Below are 21,022 nucleotides of genomic sequence, written 5' to 3'. Positions count from 1 at the left end.
ATCAACATTTAATATTCTATAAATCTTCCCAGTAGCCAATTCATATGAGAAACAGAGAAGAAAAGTTTATTTAGTACATAAACTTTTTTTTTTTTTTTTACTATTTATTTACTATTGTAAGTTGTTAAGAGTTCTTCAGAATATTCAAATGAATTGGTTCTGTTTCCTGTCAACTGGCAATTTTAATTTCGGTGTGATTTTTGCAAAAAAGTTTCCAAATATATTAATGTTCTAATTTCTTTCTTTGGATTTGATTGGGGATTGAGCATTATGATTCAAAGAGATCAGTTGTTTAAGTAAAAACCTTTTGTGAGCACCATTGGAATATGTGCTTCTCTAAGAATACACTAAAAAAATTTTAGCACTGAATTGATTAGAAATAAATTTTGAGATTCTGATTATATTATCATAATTATCAATTCATTCACCTTTCACTGGACCGTTGCTAATTTTTTTCATATTTCCATGCAAAAATATTTCATATCCAAATGCTATTTATTTGATTTTGATCAGCAGAAATTATATTTTCAGTCTTCAGATTTTCAGCTCTTTCAGATGTGCTAATCCACAATTTTTTTTGCTAACAATATTATTGCAGCAGTACAATACAATATATTTCACCAACTGAATAAAGAAACTCACCAAAGGTAGTCTATCTCTTTGACAAGTTTGTCCTACACATACACCAAGTTGAGAGCCCCTGATCTAATGAAATATAGATAATATAATTGTACATTTAGAGACTTTCATGGGATCATAAAATTGGAAAGGACCTTCAAAGACCATCTAGTGCAAACCCCTCACTTCAAAGGTGAGGAAGATGATTCTTTCTCCCCAAAATCATTACCTCTTCACAACTTTACTGTTATTGTTGAGGGCGCTCCTATCTTCAAATTGACCCAGGAAGGCAACCCACTTCAGCATTCAATTCCTCACCTGCATTTACCCCACATATTCAATTATTGTCATGTCTTCTCATTTCTATTTTCACTACATTTCTCAGATAAGTCCCTTTTCCCTCTGTTCACAGAATAGTCCCTCTGATGCTTGGATTATCATAGTTGCATTTTGATTGGCTCCTTGCCTCAAGTCTTTCAATTCTTAGCATAACTAATACTTCAGCTACCAAAGTGATTTTCCTGAAATAAAGATCTCACCATGCCACTTCTATCCTCAGTAAACTCCAGTGACTCTCTGTTACTTCCAAAGCAAATACAAAATGCAATGGTCTTCACAGCTAGTTCTTTCCTACCTTTCAAGGCCTATACTTGATTCCCCTGGTCATCCACTTTTAATTATTCTGCTATACTGGGCTACTTGTTGTTCTGTGTCCAGAAAAATGTCTTTTCGTTGGTTGTGCTTCAGATGTGGAGTGTGTTATATTCCACTGCTAAGACCTTGCCTCTGAAATTGCTTACTATCTACCTTGTATATTTTGTACATACATAGGTTGTAGCATGTTATGCTATTAGAATATGTGCTCCTTGAAATATCTCCAGCTGCCAACCTGAAAGAACCCCACCATGAATACTGTGTCTTTAATCAGAGCCATAGATAGGATCCTATGTAAATTGCGCGTCTTCTCCTCTACCTGCTTTAAAGAGGTCTCCTAGTGAAGTCTAGAGTGCTGGGTCCTGTGAGCTGGCCTCAATTGCCCACAGCCATAGGAAGCATCCAATTGGCACTCAAGGGTCACTCTGGGACAAGCTTTCTACCATTTTACACACTAAAACACAAGTGAAATGCTTCATGATAAAGTAAATGATATTTTCCAAGTTTCCTGGTCCACTCAATATGTTAAGTACTCTAAAACTTCATTATTAGACCTTCCCCACTGCCATAACCTCAGGAAATGTCCTTTATTTTATGGGGGGGGGAGGGAGAAGAATGTATCTCCTTGAGGACAAGGACAGTTTTTGCTTTCTTAGACCTTTGAGAATGCCTGGCATATATTAAGGGCTTAATAAATGTTTGATGACTGACTGACTTGATTGGCATATATCTAGAAAGTGACAGAGGTGGGATAACCATCTCTAACTCTAGCACTCTATCCACTGTGACATGTTACCTCTTTGAGGCTACTGGTGATCTTTTTTTTTCTTCAGCTACTAGAGAAAGTTTATAATCCTTTCTCCCCTCCCCCCATGCTTGATGTTTGTCCTGAGTTCCAATTTGGATTCCTCTACTGGAAATTTGTGGTTTTCTTTATCATGAAGAGAATTTGCTTGTCTTCTGTGCAAATAGTCTAACCTATCATTCATCAAGTATTTGTTAAGCACCTACTTTGTGTATGCGGTGCTGGGGTTACAAAAATAAAAAAAGATAAAAACACCTTGTACTCAGGGTCTTCTGTTGAAGGTGACAACTCACACTTATATAGGTATATACCAAAAAAAAAAAAAATCCAAGATGATTTTTTTGGGAGAGGAAGGCATTAATAGATAGAAGGAATTAAGAAAGGCTTCATATAGAAGTGTCTTTTCTCCTAAATTTGTAATCTAAAAGCTGAAAAGAAAATTACTCCAGGAAAGAAGGAGGTGTGGGAAGTAACTCTAAAAAGAGGCTGTTTTATTTGTAGGATGACCCTAGAACTGTGGTTTGAAAGAAACTTATTTTGAATGAGCTTCGACTGAGAATTCCAAAAAATAAAGAATTAGATGTAATTAGGATTGTAAACTGATTTCCCAGTGCCTTTTCTATCTCGGCTAGTGATTTTAATCATCTGGGACTAATTGCCAATTCATTTTTCAATTTGCCTATCTAATAGGTTCTAAGTAATTTTATATAGTAGAAAGAACCCTGTACTGAGATTAGCATCTGCATTGTAATCCTGGTTTCTCTACCCTATAACATTCAGGGGTGTACCGGTAAATATTTTAACAATCAGCTTTCGTGTGTGTGTGTAATATCATCATAATGCTCTTTTAAAGTTTAATGTGCATCATTAATATTTTCTTCATAGTTTTCTCAAGTCCAGACCATCAACAAAACAAGTCCTGATTTTGTAGCTTTTGCAGATTTCACAGATGTTGATGTTTAACAACTTACTCTCCCGAGTCAATTCAAGCTAACTCCTGCATATCCTTGAATGTGACTTTGGGCAAGGAGTTCTAGTCTTTGTGCTTCTTCCATTAAATGGAAGAACTGGACAAATGAACTTTAAGCTTAAATTCTTTGCTTCTGTGATTACTGCCCATGGAGTTTGGCTAACTGGATGCAGTTATTTGTCCCGGGAAAAGAAACTTCTAAAAATTCACCATTCATTCAGTAAGCATTTTTTGAGTACCTACTTTGTGGGGATAGAAGAAAAGAAATATAGACTTAATTCTTGTCCATAAGGAGTATTTATAGTCTTCCAAAATGCCCTACACATAATACTTCATAGCAATAAGTAAAAGACCTAGAAGACAGGTGACTTAGAGGTTATGCCTTAAATTCTAACAATGAAAGGATTGTAAACACTTCTCTACTAGTCCATTTTATTAGAACCTGTATTTTAGAAGGAAGAGACGACTCAGTGCCTAGTTGTGAAATTTATACTTTTCATCCATCCATCTATAAGTTGTCCATTAATTTTTCAACTTTCATTTTCTATCCTGTCTCTCTAATTAGACTACAAGTTTCTTGAGGGAACCAAGTTTTCCTTCTTTCTTTATTTTTAAATAATAGCTTTTTATTTTCAAAATACATGTAAAATAGTTTTTAACATTCACCCGTGTAAAACCTTGTGTTTCAAAATTTTTCCCCTCCCTCAACCCCCCTCCCCTACACAGCAAATAACACAATTTAGGTTAAATATCTGCAATTCTTCTAAACATATTTCAACATTTATCGTGCTGCAGAAGAAAAAACAGAATAAAAAAGAAAAAAATGAGAAATATAAGAAAAAGTAAGCAAAAAAAACAACAAAAAAGGTGAAAATCCTATGTTGTGATCCACATTCACTTCTCATAATTCTCTTTCTGGATGCAGATGCTCTCTCTGTCACAAATCTATTGGAATTGGCCTAAATCACCTTATTGTTGAAAAGAGCCAGGTCCTTTAGAGTTGATCATCACATAATCTTGTTCTTGCTGTGTACAATGTTCTCTTGGTTCTACTCACTTCACTTAGCATCAGTTCATATAAGTCTCTCCAGGCCTTTCTGAAATTCTCCTGCTGATCATTTCTTATAGAACAATACTATTTCATTACATGTACATACCATAATTTATTCAGCTATCCCCCTCCTGATGGACTTCTACTTACTTTTCAGGAAACCAGGTTTTCTTATGTCTTCATACACAAAAAGGTTTTATGTTCTTTGTACAGTGACATTGCACTCCTTGACTTTTAACTCAAGAAGTCCAAAGCCATCCCATGTTTGTATTTTAATGCTCCTGGCCTTCTCGAGAGGGAACAGCTGTACTTTGTTTTCACAGACACAGACAGATGAAATGATTTGCTAGGGATAAACTTGAGGCTAGAACTTGGGTTTCCTGATACTGTATCCTGGCTGCATTGCTCTTTGATATTCTGTACAAAGTTAACTCTCTCCTTCCTCTCCATAAAGAAGGGAGTAGTGGTACTGGTATGATATTTAAAAGAGCAGTAATCTTTTTGCCTTTGTAGTGTATTATTATTTCCCTCTTGAGCAGATTTATCTTCCTAACTATGGTTTCACTTAAAGTTAAAATGAATTTGTGGTCTCTGGATGTCCTGAGAAGAGCATAGAATAGACATAGCCCAGGCTTGTCACATTAGGTAGAACAGGAATTAAGAGACTGTTAAACTCGATGATTTGGGTTACATTCCCTAATTGTTCTATGCTTCTATTTTACTTGTCAAATTAAAGGTTTGGAATTAACTGTCTCTAAGGCCTCTTCAAGCTGATTCTGTATCCCTGGGGTTGATGATAAAAAAATATGGTGCCATGTGAGTACCAGGACTCTAGCCAAACTCCCCAAGTTAATGTCACCACTGAAAAAGAAAAAGTCATACTACTTTATTTTATTTCAGGAGAGGATAAGCATGGAGTGCTTAGATTATAATGTTTATTGCTAGATTATTCACTGTAAGAGGCTCTGGACCTGACCCTCCTGGGATGAGTTGAGACGCCTTTGTGTCAGGCCCACCCTAACCTGTATCCCTGGACTACCAAGGTGGTGCTGATGGTGTGGTGGAGTCTGGACAGGTTGGGGGACAGGGGAGGCACAGTAAGGTTAGGCTCCTCCTTTCGGGGAGGGATTGGGGAGGACTCTCTGTCCCGATTGGTGTACAGTAATGAGGAAGGATAAGGGCTATAAAAAAGAGCTGCACGGGGTGGTTCGGGGAGACACGGCTGACTTGTAGCATCAATAAACATCACTGTTCTATCAACCTCGGCTCTCTGTCTGGTGATTCCCTCCTCCCGTCTCCACGAGGAAGGCCGGAGACGTCCGAAGCCCCGTCAGGCTCGGGGAAGCTGGAAGAGGCAGTCTCTGTTGTGGTTTCCCATTTTCCTGTGACCTGGCCCGGCCCCCAACAACTGGCGCCCGAACAGGGACCTGAAAGGACCTGACAGGACCTGACAGGACCTGACTGAACAGGGACCTGACCTGGCCCGGCCCCCAACAATTCACTAGCTCTATGATGCAAAAGATAGTATGCTGGACTTGCATCAGGAAGACTGGAATAAAAATCCCATTTCCAACACAACTGACTATGACTCTAAATAATTTAGCTTCTCTCAGTTTGTTTCCTTATCTGTAAAATGAGGATACTAGCACTAAACTTCAGAGAATTATTATAAGGACCAAATAATATAATATATGTGAAATCCTATATAAACGCTTATTGTTTTTATTATTGTGTTTTGGCTGCTTCAGTCAGTGTCCTTAGGCCCATTTGAATGAAATTCTCATATCTTTTCTATTTGTAGTATGGAGGTTGCCTCAAGTGACCCCATTGGGTGAAAAATGATTACAGTTGTATAATACAGAATTGATGAGTCCATTGATTCTGGCTTACCATATTAGATGATAAATTCTTTGAGGGAGGGTAATTCTTCATAGTAGCCAATAAGTTATCAATTATCTGTGTGAATTTTCCATGACAAACTTTAAAATTCTAAATTGGCTTTCCTTAGCACATATTTGGTTTGTCTCTTCCTCCATTACTCGATGTGTCCTTAGGGGAAGAAAATTAATTTCAGTATCAGCTAACGTAATCATAATTAGTATGGTAAATTTGCTGCTGCTGCTGCTGCAAAAAAGTAGTCATATGACAAATTTGAAGGTCCATAAGAGATAGTTTTGAATTAACAACTGGGCATTATTTGGCCTACAGTTTCCTTCAATCCACAGATAATTGAGTCCTGATTCTGAATGACAAGGATAAGGAACATCTGACTTTCCGTTTAATTTGGTCTAGCTTGCCCTGAAATGGTATCACCAGTTGTTTCATTAGCTGTAAAAATACCACATTGTTTTATCAAAGCATAAAAGGACACTAGTAGATAAGTCTAGAAGAAAAAAATAGATTTTTCTTGTTTGTTTTTCCTTCTTAAAGAGAAAGTGAATTGGATTTAAGTGTGTTTGGATTGTATAAAGTCATCAGCCTCACTTTCTCTTCCAGAGAGAGCATCATGGTCCAATGGCAGAATATAAATCAGAATGACCAGAGATGCCCCTCAATTTGCTGGTTTGGTTTTTTTTCCCTAAAATGGGATATGTCATCCCTTTTCCTAGAAGTATATAGGTGGTGTTCAAGGCCTAAAGTGAGGAAGAACTGAGTTCAAATGAGGCAAAAGATGCTTACTAATTGTGTGACCCTGGGTAGATCATGTAACCATTTTTCTGCTTCAGTTTTCTTAACACTAAAATGCATAATATTAGTGCCTATCTCCCAGGATTGTTGTGAAGATCAAATATAATATTTGAAAAGTACTTAGTACAGTGTCTCAGACATATTAGATGCGAAATATGCTTGTTTCCTTCTTTCCTTTCCTACTTCTCCATCCCTGATACACTTTTTTTAAAATTTTTAAATAACTTTTTATTGACAGAACCCATGACAGCGTAATTTTTTTTTACAACATTATCCCTTGTACTCACTTCTGTTCCGATTTTTCTCCTCCCTCCCTCCACCCCCTCTCCCAGATGGCAACAGTCCTTTACATGTTAAATAGGTTACAATATATCCTAGATACAATATATGTGTGCAGAACTGAACAGTTCTCTTGTTGCACAGGGAGAATTGGATTTAGAAGGTATAAATAACCCGGGAAGAAAAGCAAAAATGCAAGCAGTTTATATTCATTTCCCAGTGTTCTTTCTTTGGGTGTAGCTGCTTCTGTCCATCCTTGATCAATTGAAACTGAATTAAATCTCTTTATTGAAGAGATCCACTTCTATCAAAATACATCCTCATACAGTATTGTTGTTGAGATATATAATGATCTGGTTCTGCTCATTTCACTTAGCATCAGTTCATGTAAGTCTCGCCAGTCCTCTCTGTATTCATCCTGTTGGTCATTTCTTACAGAACAATAATATTCCATAACGTTCATATACCACAGTTTACTCAACCATTCTCCAATTGATGGGCATCCATTCATTTTCCAGCTTCTAGCCACTACAAACAGGGCTGCCACAAACATTTTGGTACATACAGGTCCCTTTCCCTTCTTTAGTATCTCTTTGGGGTATAAGCCCAGTAGAAATGCTGCTGGATCAAAGAGTATGCACAGTTTGATAACTTTTTGAGCATAGTTCCAAATTTCTCTCCAGAATATCTGGATGCCTGATACACTTTTTAGAGTATGAATCCTAGTTAGGGTTTTTCTCTGAGAATGAAATGAGGTTTTATGAATAGCCATGTTTTAAAATCTTTGATGGGGAATAGTGAGTTACCTTTTTTTAAGTGACTTTGATTAAAAGTAACAAAATCTTCATCCTTGCTATTTAGATTATATATTAGTTTCATTTATAGGCACAAACATTTGTCTTTAGTATCCCTTCTGGATCACAGAGCCTTCTCCTGGATTTTAGGGGAAGACCTAGAACTTTTCTTCCTCTTCTTTTCCCCTCTTTCTCTCCCTCCATCTTTAAGAAGGCCTCATACTAACATTGTGACCTCAAGCAAGTCACTTAATCCTGTTTGCCTCAATCTCCTCATCAGTAAAATGAGCTGTAGAAGGAAATGGCAAACCACTTTAGAATCTTTGCTAAGGAAAATCCCTAAAATGGCATTACAAAGAATCAGAACCAATTGGGCTTCAGTTAAAATGGACTTGATAAACACCAAGGTGTTTTGATCTTGTCATTCTTCAGTAAACATCTTCAGTATGTGGAAAGACAAAGGACACATCTGTGAAAACAAAAAAGCGTAAAGAACACATGCAAAGAAAATGTGCAACTAAATACGAGTGAATTACATTGTAAGTCACCATTCCTCTTTGGTAAATTCCTCCTGTAAACTTCATTTTGATGGCCTCCTTATCCTTCCAATCTTCTGGCTTTGCTTCTGACTCTAAGCTTTACCATTTTGCTACCAAGAAAGAACTCACTTCACTTCCTTTTTATTTCATATTTCACCATTAGACTATAAACTCCTTAAGGGCAGGGACTGCCTTTTGTGCTTGTTCTCTAGCATTTAATTCAGTGGCTGGCACATGGCAAGTCTTTAATAAAAGTTACTGATTGATAGTAAATGCTATTACTCATTTTCCCCTATCCCCCAGTCCCCAGTCACTCACATTGATGCTTTGGGTTCGTTGGAACCTCCCACGAAGGCCCTTTTGCTCCTTCTTCAGCCTCTCTTTGCCTTAGAATTTCTTCTTGGCAAAAACTCTTGCTCCAGCAGGCTTAGTGGCAGCTGAACATAAGCTGCTGTTTGTGTCTGAGTTCCCCATCTGGACAACTCCTAGGCAAAAAAGGAAGGATTATTTAGCTCAGACAGACTAAACTCACTCAGCCTTGAGAGCCAATATAGGTTGGAATTGAGGAATTGCTTCACCATTTTCCTAGGAGGAAGTCTGAGAGAATATCTGGTAATAGGACTGGGCTGAATACCTGGACACCTAGAGTGAATTTTTAAGGTCTCTAGTGATTTTTTTGTGTGCCTACAGGCATGACTTTTCCTTTCAGTAACTCTCAGTTTCCCAGTCTGGAAAATGTCAAGTGAAGGAGAGGTGATGACCTATTTTTTCCCTTTTTAGATAGAGGGAGCTTACTTTTTTAACCACTCCTGTAATTATCTGGGAGCTTCTGATATGGAGCTCCCTCTAGGAATACAAATAAATCATCATTGTCTCTCTAACTGAATCCTAGCAAGTTGGCTCTGGCGACTTAGGTTAATGACCTTTCAAGTTCAATGATTTGCCCACAGTCACACAGCCAGTCTATGTCAGAAGTGAGACTTGAGCCCTGGTCTTCCTGACTCTAGGGTGAGCTCTTGAACCACTAAACCACTCTGCCTCTCAAAAGGTGATTTACAGGAATAAAAGATTGCATCCTATTTGTGCTGTGAGTTTTCTACATGCAGCTTTCAATCTGTATTCCTTATTCAAAAGCTGACTCAATAAAACTTGCATCTATTACAAGGGAAGTATTTCTTAATTAACTCTGTTTGACCTTATTCAGACTCTCTCAGCACTTACACATTTATATAATACTATTCAGGTGTGTAAATTCTAGGACGACAGGAATCATGTCTAAATTATCTGTGTCTCTCCTGGTGTTGGTATACTGTAGACATCATTTATTAAAGTGGTTGTTTGAATGAGGTGATAAATCAGTAAGCATTTAATAAGCACTTACTACTCGAGTTAAGCACAAGGAATATACAAAGGCAAAAACAACCCCTCTCCTCAAGAAGCTTACATTCTTGTGAATAATTTGCCTTAATAGAGCTTAAAGCAAAACAGGATCTTCTGTTGTTGCTGTACAATGATCGAAGTCATGTTCTGACTCTCCATGACCCCATTTTTTTTCTTCTTGGCAAAGATACTGGAGCTGTTTGTCATTCCCCCCCCCCTTTTTTTTTTTTTTTTTTGCTGAGGCAATTGGGGTTAAGTGAGTTGCCCAGGGTCACACAGCTAGGAAGTGTTAAATGTCTAAGGTGGGATTTGAACTTAGGTCCTCCTGACTTCAGGGCTGGTGCTCTATCTACTTCGCCACTTGCTGTCCCTTGTCACTCCCTTTTACAGTTCATTGGACAGAAGAGGAAATAGGTGCAAACAGGGTTAAGTGATTTGCCCAGAGTCACACAGCTCTTAAGGGTCAGAAGTCAGATTTGAACTTAGGAAGATGAGTCTTCCTGACCCCAGGCCTGGTACTCATCTACTGCACCACCTAGTTACCCTAGCAGATAGGATATGATGCTTTAAATATGCAATGACTACATAAATCATCATAATACAGAATAGAATTTGACGGCATGAAATGATGGCATTTGTGTTTATTGATAGGTTTCTTAATAAGGGTGTTCTTCATTGCTTTTATATAGATAGATTTTCTCCTCCCTTCTCGAAGACAAGAGCTTTCTCAGACTATAAATTCCTCCAACAGAGACTATAGCTTTCATTTCACACTGTATCCCTTTTCCATGACAGGCACATGCTTTAATGGAATCGTTACATACACTCTTTCCTAAATTCCAGTCTTGAATCATCTTTGTTTTGTTTTGTTACCTAGGGATTCCTTGGCCCCTCTCCTGTTGGGCTGGCTGAAGTGACCCAGTCTTGCTGAGGCAGGATGTTCCTCGTGGGCCTGTCAGGGGGCATTGCCTCAGGAAAGAGCTCAGTAGTTCAGGTGTTCAGGGATCTGGGCTGTGCTGTGATCGATGCAGATATCATTGCTCACCAGGGTGAGTTGGAGGATGGGAAAGGAGGGGATTCAATTCAGCAAACATTAAACTCTTCCTGTGTTCAAAGATAGGTGTGATATAGATCCTACACTAAGGGAGCTTATAGTCTCATAGGCAGAAAACTTTTAATAGACAGCTCTTTTCTTTTCTATGTCCTCAACACCTTTATAATCTTCTTCCTTCTCTCCTTTAGTTGCCCAGAAGGAATTAAGGGTATTCCCAGCAGTCTTTCAGGCTCTATAGGTGGCAGAGTTAGTACTTAACTTAATCTAATTTCCTTTTCTTCATTTCTACTTCTATTACTGTCTCTACTCTTTTTTAAAGATCCTTTTTTCTTTTGGAATCTCTTCCTTGACATTTGTTTCTAAGGTAAGGGATTATTTATTCTTCTTAGTCCTCTAATTCTGCATCTTTATTTTTATGAGTAAAAAGATAAACTATCTGTTCCTTTAGGATAGTCAAGCCATACATCAAAGTACACTTTTTTTTTTATCAGATTATATCACCGGTCTTGCTTGAAGACTTTTTAACAGAAATAGGACTAAATCCTTCAAAGTTCAGTCCTGTGCTTATCTCTATCCCCCCTCTCTTGCCAGTGATAAAGCCAGGCTATCCTGCCTACTATCGTATTGTCAAAGCTTTTGGACATGAGATCCTGCTAGAGAATGGTGAGATCAACCGCCAGGCCTTGGGAAGCATCATCTTCCACCAGTCAGAGAAGCGGAAACTGCTGAATGCCATTACCCATCCAGAGATTCGTAAGGAGATGCTGAAGCAGATCCTGAAGTACTTGGTTCAGGGTGAGATTGGAAAAGGGGAGGTAATGGAGGAGTCTGAGTTGTAATACTTTCCTGATGAATTCAGGGGCATCCCAGATGAATGCTGGGACAGCATTACTTTTGTTAACCTTTGTAACAAGTCAATTATGGTGACATAGATAGGGTGATGGTAGAGAATTGGACAACATGGCTAGTCAATTAAAACATTTATTTTTACTTACTAGGTACAGAATTCTATTCTAGGCCCCACAAGAAGGAAGGATACATGTAGATTAGAAAACGTTATTCTCACCATTGAGGAACTTTAATCTTTTATTTGATGATGTTTTTGACTCAATTTAGAGGAGATGGATTTGTAGCTGATCTTTCTCCCTGGTGATGAGAATGTGTCATATTGAATTATATATTGTTTTTTCCAGTCTTCCTCCTAATATGTGTCATCTATTTGCAAGATGGCTAGCCTATGATTTAAGAGTGCTGCCTGTGAAGTAGGAATTTTTCCTCATTGGGAAATAAATATCCTTTTTAAAAATTATATATTTATTTATTTATTATTATAGCTTTTTATTTACAAGTCATATGCATGGGTAATTTTACAGCATTGACAATTGCCAAATATTTTGTTCCAATTTTTCCCTTCCTTCCCCCCATCCCTGTCCCCAGATGGTAGGTTGACCAATACATGTTAAATATGCTAAAGTATAAATTAAATACAATATAAGTATATGTGTCCAAACAGTTATTTTGCTGTACAAAAAGAATCAGACTTTGAAATAGTGTACTATTACCCTGTAAAGGAAATCAAAAATGCAGAGGGACAAAAATAGAGGGATTGGGAATTCTATGTAGTGGTTCATAGTCATCTCCCAGAGTTCTTTCGCTGGGTGTAGCTGGTTCAATTCATTACTGCTGTATTGGAACTGATTTGGTTCATCTCATTGCTGGAGATGGCCACGTCCATCAGAATTGATCATCATATAGTATTGTTGTTGAAGTATATAATGATCTCCCCTTCCTGATCATTTCACTTGGCATCAGTTCATGTAAGTATCTCCAGGCCTTTCTGAAATCATCCTGCTGGTCATTTCTTATCGAACAATAATTTTCCATAACATTCATATACCACAATTTATTCAGCCATTCTCCAGTTGATGAGCATCCACTCAGTTTCCAGTTTCTGGCCACTACAAAGAGACCTGCCACAAACATTCTTGCACATACAGGTCCCTTTCCCTTCTTAAGATTTCTTTAGGATATAAGCCCAGTAGAAACACTGCTAGATCAAAGGGTATGCAATTTGATAACTTTTTGAGCATAGTTCCAAATTGCTCTCCAGAATGTCTGGATATATTCACAGTTCTACCAACAATGTATTAGTGTCCCAGTTTTCCCACATCCCCTCCAACATTCCGCATTATCTTTCCCTGTCATTCTAGCCAATCTGACAGATGTGTAGTGGTATCTCAGAGTTGTCTTAATTTGTGGGAAATAGATATCCTTGACTTTGATAGCACTGTGCTATAATTATCTGAAGGGACTGGCCCTCCAGACAAGTAGAAACAATGCAATCAGTCATTAAAAATATAGAAGAGTACACAATTGTACTCTTCTATATAATATAGATTATATATATTATAATTAAGGAGAGTAAGGTACTCTGGTGTTCAAAGGATTAAGTAACCAAGTGGGAGAATGAAAAGCAAGGATGGTTAAAACTGGGGGCAGTTAGAGGGAACATTTTCTTTTCTTTTTTTTTTTTTAATTTTTTAATAACTTTTTATTGCTAGAACGCATGCCAGGGTAATTTTTTACAGCATTATCCCTTGCATTCACTTCTGTTCCGATTTTTCCCCTCCCTCCCTCCACCCCTTCCCTCAGATGGCAAGAGTCCTTTACATGTTGAATGGGCTGCAGTATATCCTAGATACAATATGTGTGTGCAGAACCGAACAGTTTTCTTGTTGCACAGGGAGAATTGAATTCAGAAGGTATAAATAACCCGGGAAGAAAAACAAAAATGCAAGCAGTTTATATTCATTTCCCAGTGTTCTTTCTCTGGGTGTATCTGCTTCTGTCCATCTTTGATCAATTAAGGCTCTCTATATCGAAGAGGTCCACTTCCATCAGAATACATCCTCAAACAGTATCATTGTTGAGGTATATAATGATCTCCTGGTTCTGCTCATTTCACTTAGCATCAGTTCATGTAAGTCTCGCCAGTCTAGAGGGAACATTTTCAATTAAGGTTTTCTGGAGATGAATCTTTAGCTGGAGCTAAAAAAAATAGTGGAGGGAAGGGATAAAATAGCTCTTAAAAGGTGGTCCAATTAGGGGAGACCATCCTGAGGAGAGGATTTCAGGTAAGAACGAGCCAGACATACAGAGGAGCATATAATAAGATGATTTGCTATTTAAAATCACTGACATTTTAAGAGGAATTTAAGGTTTATAAAAATGCATCATTTCATCATGCATCCTTTCATCCCCAAAAGACCCTTCTAAGATTGATATTACAGGTATTTTATCTATTGTAGATATGAGAAAACAGATTCAGAGAAGTTACAACTTAGGGCCACACAATTAGTACATTTTACAGGCAAGTTTTAAACCCAGGCATCTCTTGATTTCAGTTCCACTTTTCTGGGCTGCCTCTCTTTTAAGGTTGGAAATTATGGAAGAAGAAAGTAGTTTGAAAAGGTTAGAGAGTAGGAGTCATTGGCTAATGCTTAGATTAGCAATCTTTCAAAAAATACACCAAAGTCCCCACATCTTAGAGGGATAAAGTATGGCAATAGCAACAGGGAAAAAGTAGCTTCATTCTCTGATACATATACCATAGTTGTCCCTTTCAGAAGTAATGCGTTTTAATTTCCCATCATCCCCTCCCTTTTTCTTTCCTTCAAACTCCTGAAAGGTAATGTTTAAAAATTCTCTTGTGGAAGTAGCTACAACTACTATTACAATATACTAGTCATATATTTAGAACATTAAATTGGGAAACAGGACTTCTCCAACCTGTTGCTAGCCTCCACGTAATGTTTGTAGCCAAAATTTTTTCCTTGACTTTTCCCTGTTTCTACTTTACAAGGTCAGGAGATATTCCTTCTTCTTCTCTGACTCTCTGTCTCTGTTTCTGTCTGTGTTTCTCTCTCTTTCTGTGTCCCTCTGTCTTTGTCTCTTTGTCTTTGTCTCTCTTGGTCTTTGCTAACAATGTAAAAGCATGTGGTGACTGACTCAGATTCATACTGGGCTCATGAACTTTGTTTCCTTCCTACTAGCCTGGCTTGTGTTTATCCTCTCTCTTACCCTAGCTCAGCCCTCCTTTCACCTGCCCTCTTTCTGTTCTAGAGACTTGTGCCTTTGTGCGCCTTCCACCCCCTGGCTCCAGGAATAGAACCCTCCTGCCTTTCATTTGTGCCCTTTGCATTCCCTCCCAGGCCAGTTACAAGTACATCTGTAGATTCGAAGGCGGCAGTGTAGCTTCCCTTCTGAGATTACTCATTGGATAATGTCACCCGCTCTGAACATTCTCTATGCTTCCCCCACCCCACCCTGCCTCACTTAAATAAAAGCCAGAAAGCTCTTTTCAGCTCGATAAGGTGAAAAATGGGGACGACAGCTGTGGCTTCCACAGTCCCAGTTTTCCCCTGATGAGTATAACAAATACAACTGTCAAAGTTGGTATAATCAAACGTCAGATAAGATCACCAGCTGTTGGGGGAGGTCTCTGTGTAGGCAGAAGAATGTCTTAATAGAGTCAGGATAGTTTGTAGAGCTTATCAAGCAGGAGGGATGTGACAGCTGAATGGACCTTTACTGGTGAACCAAAGCACTGGTCACAGGCTCCCATGAGGAGCCTGAAGGAAAGGACAGATCGAGGGGAGAAGAGAAAGGGGAGTAGAGAGGTAAAGGGAGATAAGAGGTTTTAAAAGGAGCTTGTCTTGGCTCAGGCCCTATGGTGGGTAAGCAGTGCTTCCCAGCCTCAGTTCTCTGTTCTCTTCATGCAGTCTGATCTTTGTTGATTTGGGGAGCCTCATGTGTTTCTCTTGGGCTTCTCGGTCAGCACAGCGAGGCGACTGGGAACCAGGTGCTCTGGGTTTTCTCCCTGGCTCATTGATCTTGAATGTCAGTCCTGCTGTGAGTCAATGAGGGAATAATCCTGGAACATTTGTGCATAATAATAATTCTAATATTTGTAGCATGTTTTATAGATTTCTGAGCATTTTCTAGGGGGCAGCTGGATGGTGCAGTGAATAGCGTGCCAGGCCTGGAGTTAGGAAGACCTGAGTTCAAATATGGCCTCAGACACTTACTCACTAGCTGTGTGACTTTGGACAAGTCCCTTAACCCTGTTTGCCTCAGTTTTCTTATCTGTAAAATGAGCTGCAGGAGATGGGAAATCATTGCAGATTCTTTGCCCAGAAAACCTCAAAAGGGATCACAAAGAGTTGGACACATCTGAAAACAACTAGACACACAAGCATTTTCACTTACCATTTTCTCACTTGACCTTCACAAGATCCATTTGAGTCAGTCTGGGCAGATGGCATTATCCACATTTTGCAAAAGAGAAAACAGGCTGAGAGATTGAAAGCCTGGTGCTAATGTGGCCATTGGTTTTGTCCTCATCTAGTCCAGTTGCATACAAAGAAAATTTCCATTCCCTTCTGAGAGTTTCATCCCTTGAAGCCAGTCAGTCATTTCACAGATTCCTTTTGATCATGAAGGAATTAAGTAACTGCACCTCTATTCCAGTGACATGTCCCACTGATGTTTAAGGAGTGTCATGTTCAAATTTGGAGGATTTCATGGTCCAAACCCTTTAGAGAGAACATCCAGTTTGGACCTTGGTAGCACTGATTTCAGAGGGTCCTATGCGCTTTGTCTCATTGGAGGTACTGTGACTTGACAGCTGACAGCTTGGTCCCCTTGGGCCTTTCCCCTCAAATACCAAGCTCTGTAGCCATAAGTCCCAATGTTCCATCTTTGACTATAATATCTCCTCCCTTCCAGTGCCTTTGCACCTGCCATTTGCTATATCATTGCTCTGTGTTCTTTTACCTCTGCCACTCCATCCACCCCCATCTAAAAAACCCTCTAGTAGTTTCCTGCTGAATAAAGTCTAATCTCTGTAGCCTGGCATTCAGGGCCCTCTACTTCTGGTTCCATACAGCTGTCTCTGTTTCCTTTCATTGATCTTGTATTCCAACCAAACCAGCCATTCCCCAGTACAAAGTCCCATGACCTTGCCATTTTCCTAAGTCAAAATCCAAGTCATCAGCCGAATTACAGTGCTTTTGTTGTCATTTGACTGAACGAAGAGAATAGAGTATCTAGAACAGGAAAGGATGATAACTGGCTTTTCTTATTCTTTGGGATGTTTTCCCTCTTCTCCAGGGTATCGGTATGTGATCTTGGACATTCCCTTGCTGTTCGAAACTAAAACAATGTTACGATTCATGAAGCATACAGTGGTGGTGTATTGGTGAGTTGGGGTTCGGAAATGAAGAGATGTCCTTTGATCTTGGGTAAGAGAGATTTCCTCAGGGACATTTGCTGGACAGCAGTCTATTCTGTTCTCGCTTTGTCGAGATAAGAGGTTAAGCCCTCAATGAACTGAGCTCTGAATAGTGACCAGTCTGATGTTACCTGGTTGAGCCCAATGTGAGGTGGGCCTCTTCTTCCTGATTTTTGTCATTGATTCTCAGGGCATCATGGTATGCGGAGAGGGCTCCCCCTGCTGGTTGTTACAGGTATCCAGGCAATTAAACCTAGATGGTTGATGCTATAATCTTGCTGTGGATGATAATGTGGCAAACAGATTGCTCCCAACATAAGTAGATAAGGGATAATTATACCCATGCTGCCAGTGAGGAAGGTGAATCTTGTTCATATAGATGTTTAATAACTCGCCCAACATCCTACAGTGGTTGAACTCCTCTACATGGAAGAACTGTGAGAGGACCAGGGAGCAAGGGAAGCTGCTTTATTCTGCATTGTTCCCTGGGGCTAGTGGGACAAGGCAAATATAAATCCAAGCTTGGCCAATGGAGGAGAATAAAACTATCAAGGTAAAATGAGTCATAGTCCCTAGTGATTGAGGGAGCAAGAGCAGATGAGAGTCCAAGGCTGTTTTCTGCTCACATGCTTCCTGGATGCCTCCTACAGTCTTTTGAAAAGCCCTTGGTTCCTCAGGCATTTTGGATTCAGGGGGGTCCCCCAGAGAGGATATATAGGAGGCACATAATAGGAAGTAGAGCCTGACATTCTACCTTAGTACCCCAAATATCCAAGATTACCTGCTTTGTGGGTTCTTTGTTCTATATTTAAGAGTGACTTGTTTTTAATCACAGGAAGTGATTAACTTGGGGTACACTTAATTCATCCAAACTGTTGTGTAGCTGAATGAGATCTTAGCTCTAGATTATTTGTTCCCTGACATTATAAGAATGAGCCAGGTTTCAGGTTTCTAAGTCTCCCATTGACTTGCTTACTTATCTGTGAAATGGGTATTCACCATACTTATATCACAGTATTGTTGTCAGCAAAATCTTTGAAAATTGTAAATGTGAGCTGTTATTATTAATGCAGAGCCAAACTACCCCAGTAGGAATTGACCCCATGACTTTAACCTTATTAGCTATGTTTCTGTAGTAAAATACCAGTAAGATGATATCATTGGGGAGTTCACTGTGTGGATGAGAAGAGTTTGTTATATATGTCTAACACACTTTTTCCTTCCCTGGTTATCTTGCCAAATTTCCTGAAAGAGATAGGACAAAAATCTTCCCATTTTTCAAATGGAGAAATTGAGACTTGCTGGAAAAATCCTAGAAACCTGGAGCTGATTTATAGCAAAGATGGCAAGAATCAGCTTTGATGTCCAAATTTCTTTAAAAGCTGCTGTTTTATCAATTAAAAAAAACCAGCCAAAGTTGTCCTCTGATACCTATTAGGTATTAGAATAACATTTCTAGTGTTCTATGCAATCAGCCAGCTTCTTTTGCGTTTGGTAGAAATAGAAGACCCAAAAAGGGAAGGCACTTAAGGAGTAGAGGGCTTAAAATTGGATTACAGCTCATTTTTTCTTTAGGCTGATTTAGCTTCCTTACAACTTCACAGCTCTGCTCAAGAGAGGAAGGGACACCTTAGGCATAATAGGGAACCTACCACATAAGGAGTCATGGGAACTTGATAGTAAATTCTAAATATGGGGACCATCTTTTGAATGTCTAGCAGAAAGATCTTTGGAGCATGTAGCTTTCTGTTCTAGTAAATAGCTGACCCCAAGACTGAGAACGTTTAAAATGCCTTCTAGAAGTGTATTGGATAAGGAAGGCTTTTGATAAATGGTAGTTTAATGTTGACTGAGTGGAAAACCCTTATTTTTTTCTAAACTTCCCCATTCCCCAAATATACATATCCCTTTTCTTAGCCTAAGGAATAGGCCACATCTTTAGCAGAGCTTGGTTGCTTTGCATTGTATTCTGTATGGGGAAGTCGGCTGTGGGAGGACTTGGGACTGATCTGCAAAGGAAGGGAAGTTTGGAGATGATCTTAGGAAGCTATTCAGAATTCAGCCGGCAGCCTTGGGGCCTCTGGGGAGCTAGCTGAAAGGGCTTAGCTGGTTGAGACTGCTCTTTAAGTAAAGGTCACACTGACTTGGCCAGAAACCCTAAGGGGAGAGGAGGAGAGAGCTAATGTCACCAACATGGATTGTTGCACATGAAGGGTTAAGTTGAAATTCTGGGCTGCGGGGCCAAACTAATACTTTCTATACTTGGGGTTCATTCTAAGACATGCTCTTTTTCAAAGGCACATTAAAGAATTGGGAAAGGGAAAAAGAAATAGAAATGGAAATTGTTTTTAGATTCATATTCACTACTAATCTTGTCTGGAAGCAGGAATCTAGCCTTCCTGAGACTGGGGATTGGACTCTAGTGGAACTTGAAACCAGGGTATCTGTGTGAGAGGGACCTAAGAGGTGCTGAAAAGTATTTTTCTGTGCCTTTCTTCTGAGATAAAATGACCCTGATGGATGGAAGTGGGATGAGATTCTCTCATTTAAGTACTGTTCCCTTTTCTTTTCTCTTCCTCTCACCAGTGACCCCCAGACCCAGCTGTCACGCCTGATGCAGCGGAATGGGCTGAGTCGAGAAGAGGCTGAGGAAAGGATTGCAGCCCAACTGTCCCTGGAAGAGAAACGCCAGCTGGCTCGGCATATCCTGGACAACTCGGGGGAGTGGGAGGTCACACGCCGACAGACCCTCCACCTGCATTCCCAACTAGAAGATTCCCTGGACTTTTTACCATTAAGGCTTGGCCTGTTTGCTGGGTTTCTTGGCATTATATACCTATTTTCTCGGCACCTCTTGCTTTAATAAGCCCCATCCCCTTAAACACCCACCTCCAGGACCTGTTTGGCACAGCCTACTGAGGCTGAGGCCAACCGGTGGGTCTAGAATACTGTCCAGTAGAAGTGGTCTTTCATAATGTTCTATTCCATAACTCCCTCCCACAGACTCTGAGCTCTTTCCTTCCTCTTCTATTAGGCAAGATTGCTGGGCTGAGAATTGGGGAAAGATTGGCACTATTGTCACAAAAGAGACAACCCACTCCTGAGTCAGGAGATTGACTTAGTGCATGTTTTAAAAGAAAGCTTCCTTTCTCCCCTTCCCCTCTTTCATCTGCATCTCAAGTGGCTCCTATGGAGCTTTGAGTAATTATAGCTCCCTAGTATAGCATGTTGTTCCTTGCTAGGAACTCAATAAATGTCCATGGATAAACACCCTTCTTTTCTCAGCGTTTGTTTGACCTATGCCCTCTCCTCAGAGACCTTAAGGGAAAGGATATGGTATCCTTTCTGTAGGCCATTGGTTTGGGGTCCATGTGCCCATTTTTGAACTCTCCTGAGTGCCTTTAGTCCTGATGGTATTCCTACAGTGGAAGGACGAGCCATCTCTCCCCCCTCAGCCAAATTTCTCCAATGGCCCCCCCACCCCAGCCCTGGCCACGAGGTTAGCTTTCCCAGCTTTCTCAGGAGAGCCTCACTCCTAGCTTGGCATTCCTGCCCAGCTTGCATCCTCCCTTCCTGGCACCTCCCTCCAGGGCACCCATTTTTTCTGTCATCACTGCACCCAGCTGCTTGGGCTGCCCTAGTTAAGCCACTGCCTCAGAGTGACAGCAACATTTGAACCAGATGACAAGCACAGGGTTTCTGGATTTAGTTCATCACCACCAAATGGGGACGCAGTCTTGTCCAGCTCTGGAACTGGAGGCTGAAAGGGATCGGATTCCCTCCAATCTCCCATTTATTCTTTCTGACTCCATTGTAGCCCCTCGACTTGGCTAGAGCGCTATCCCCTAGGGCCCTTAGCCAGGCATAGACTCTGGCTCCATCTCTGCATCCCCTCCAT

General features: G+C 39.8%; 1 protein-coding gene across 4 annotated transcripts in view; it reads left to right on the top strand.

Moving 5' to 3' along the window:
- The window catches only part of DCAKD (dephospho-CoA kinase domain containing), a 41,712-nt gene extending 21,318 nt beyond the window's left edge, over positions 1-20,394 (top strand). For 2 of the 4 annotated variants that reach the window (XM_051994872.1, XM_051994871.1), the window contains 4 exons: positions 10,656-10,827; positions 11,424-11,627; positions 17,004-17,091; positions 19,711-20,394. In XM_051994872.1, coding sequence (XP_051850832.1) covers positions 10,716-10,827; positions 11,424-11,627; positions 17,004-17,091; positions 19,711-19,987 — 681 coding nt within the window. In that variant the 5' untranslated portion in view covers positions 10,656-10,715 and the 3' untranslated portion in view covers positions 19,988-20,394. Of the gene's footprint in view, positions 1-10,655; positions 10,828-11,423; positions 11,648-17,003; positions 17,092-19,710 lie in introns of those variants that run through there. The other 2 variants (XM_051994874.1, XM_051994873.1) reach the window with 2 other exon arrangements.
- The last annotated feature ends 628 nt before the right edge of the window (positions 20,395-21,022 follow it).

Source organism: Antechinus flavipes, chromosome 4 (genome assembly GCF_016432865.1).
Source record: "Antechinus flavipes isolate AdamAnt ecotype Samford, QLD, Australia chromosome 4, AdamAnt_v2, whole genome shotgun sequence".
In the NCBI taxonomy this organism is placed as follows: domain Eukaryota; kingdom Metazoa; phylum Chordata; class Mammalia; order Dasyuromorphia; family Dasyuridae; genus Antechinus; species Antechinus flavipes.
The sequence above is the reverse complement of the archived record's forward strand: the minus strand, read 5'-3'. Positions and strand labels throughout refer to the sequence as shown.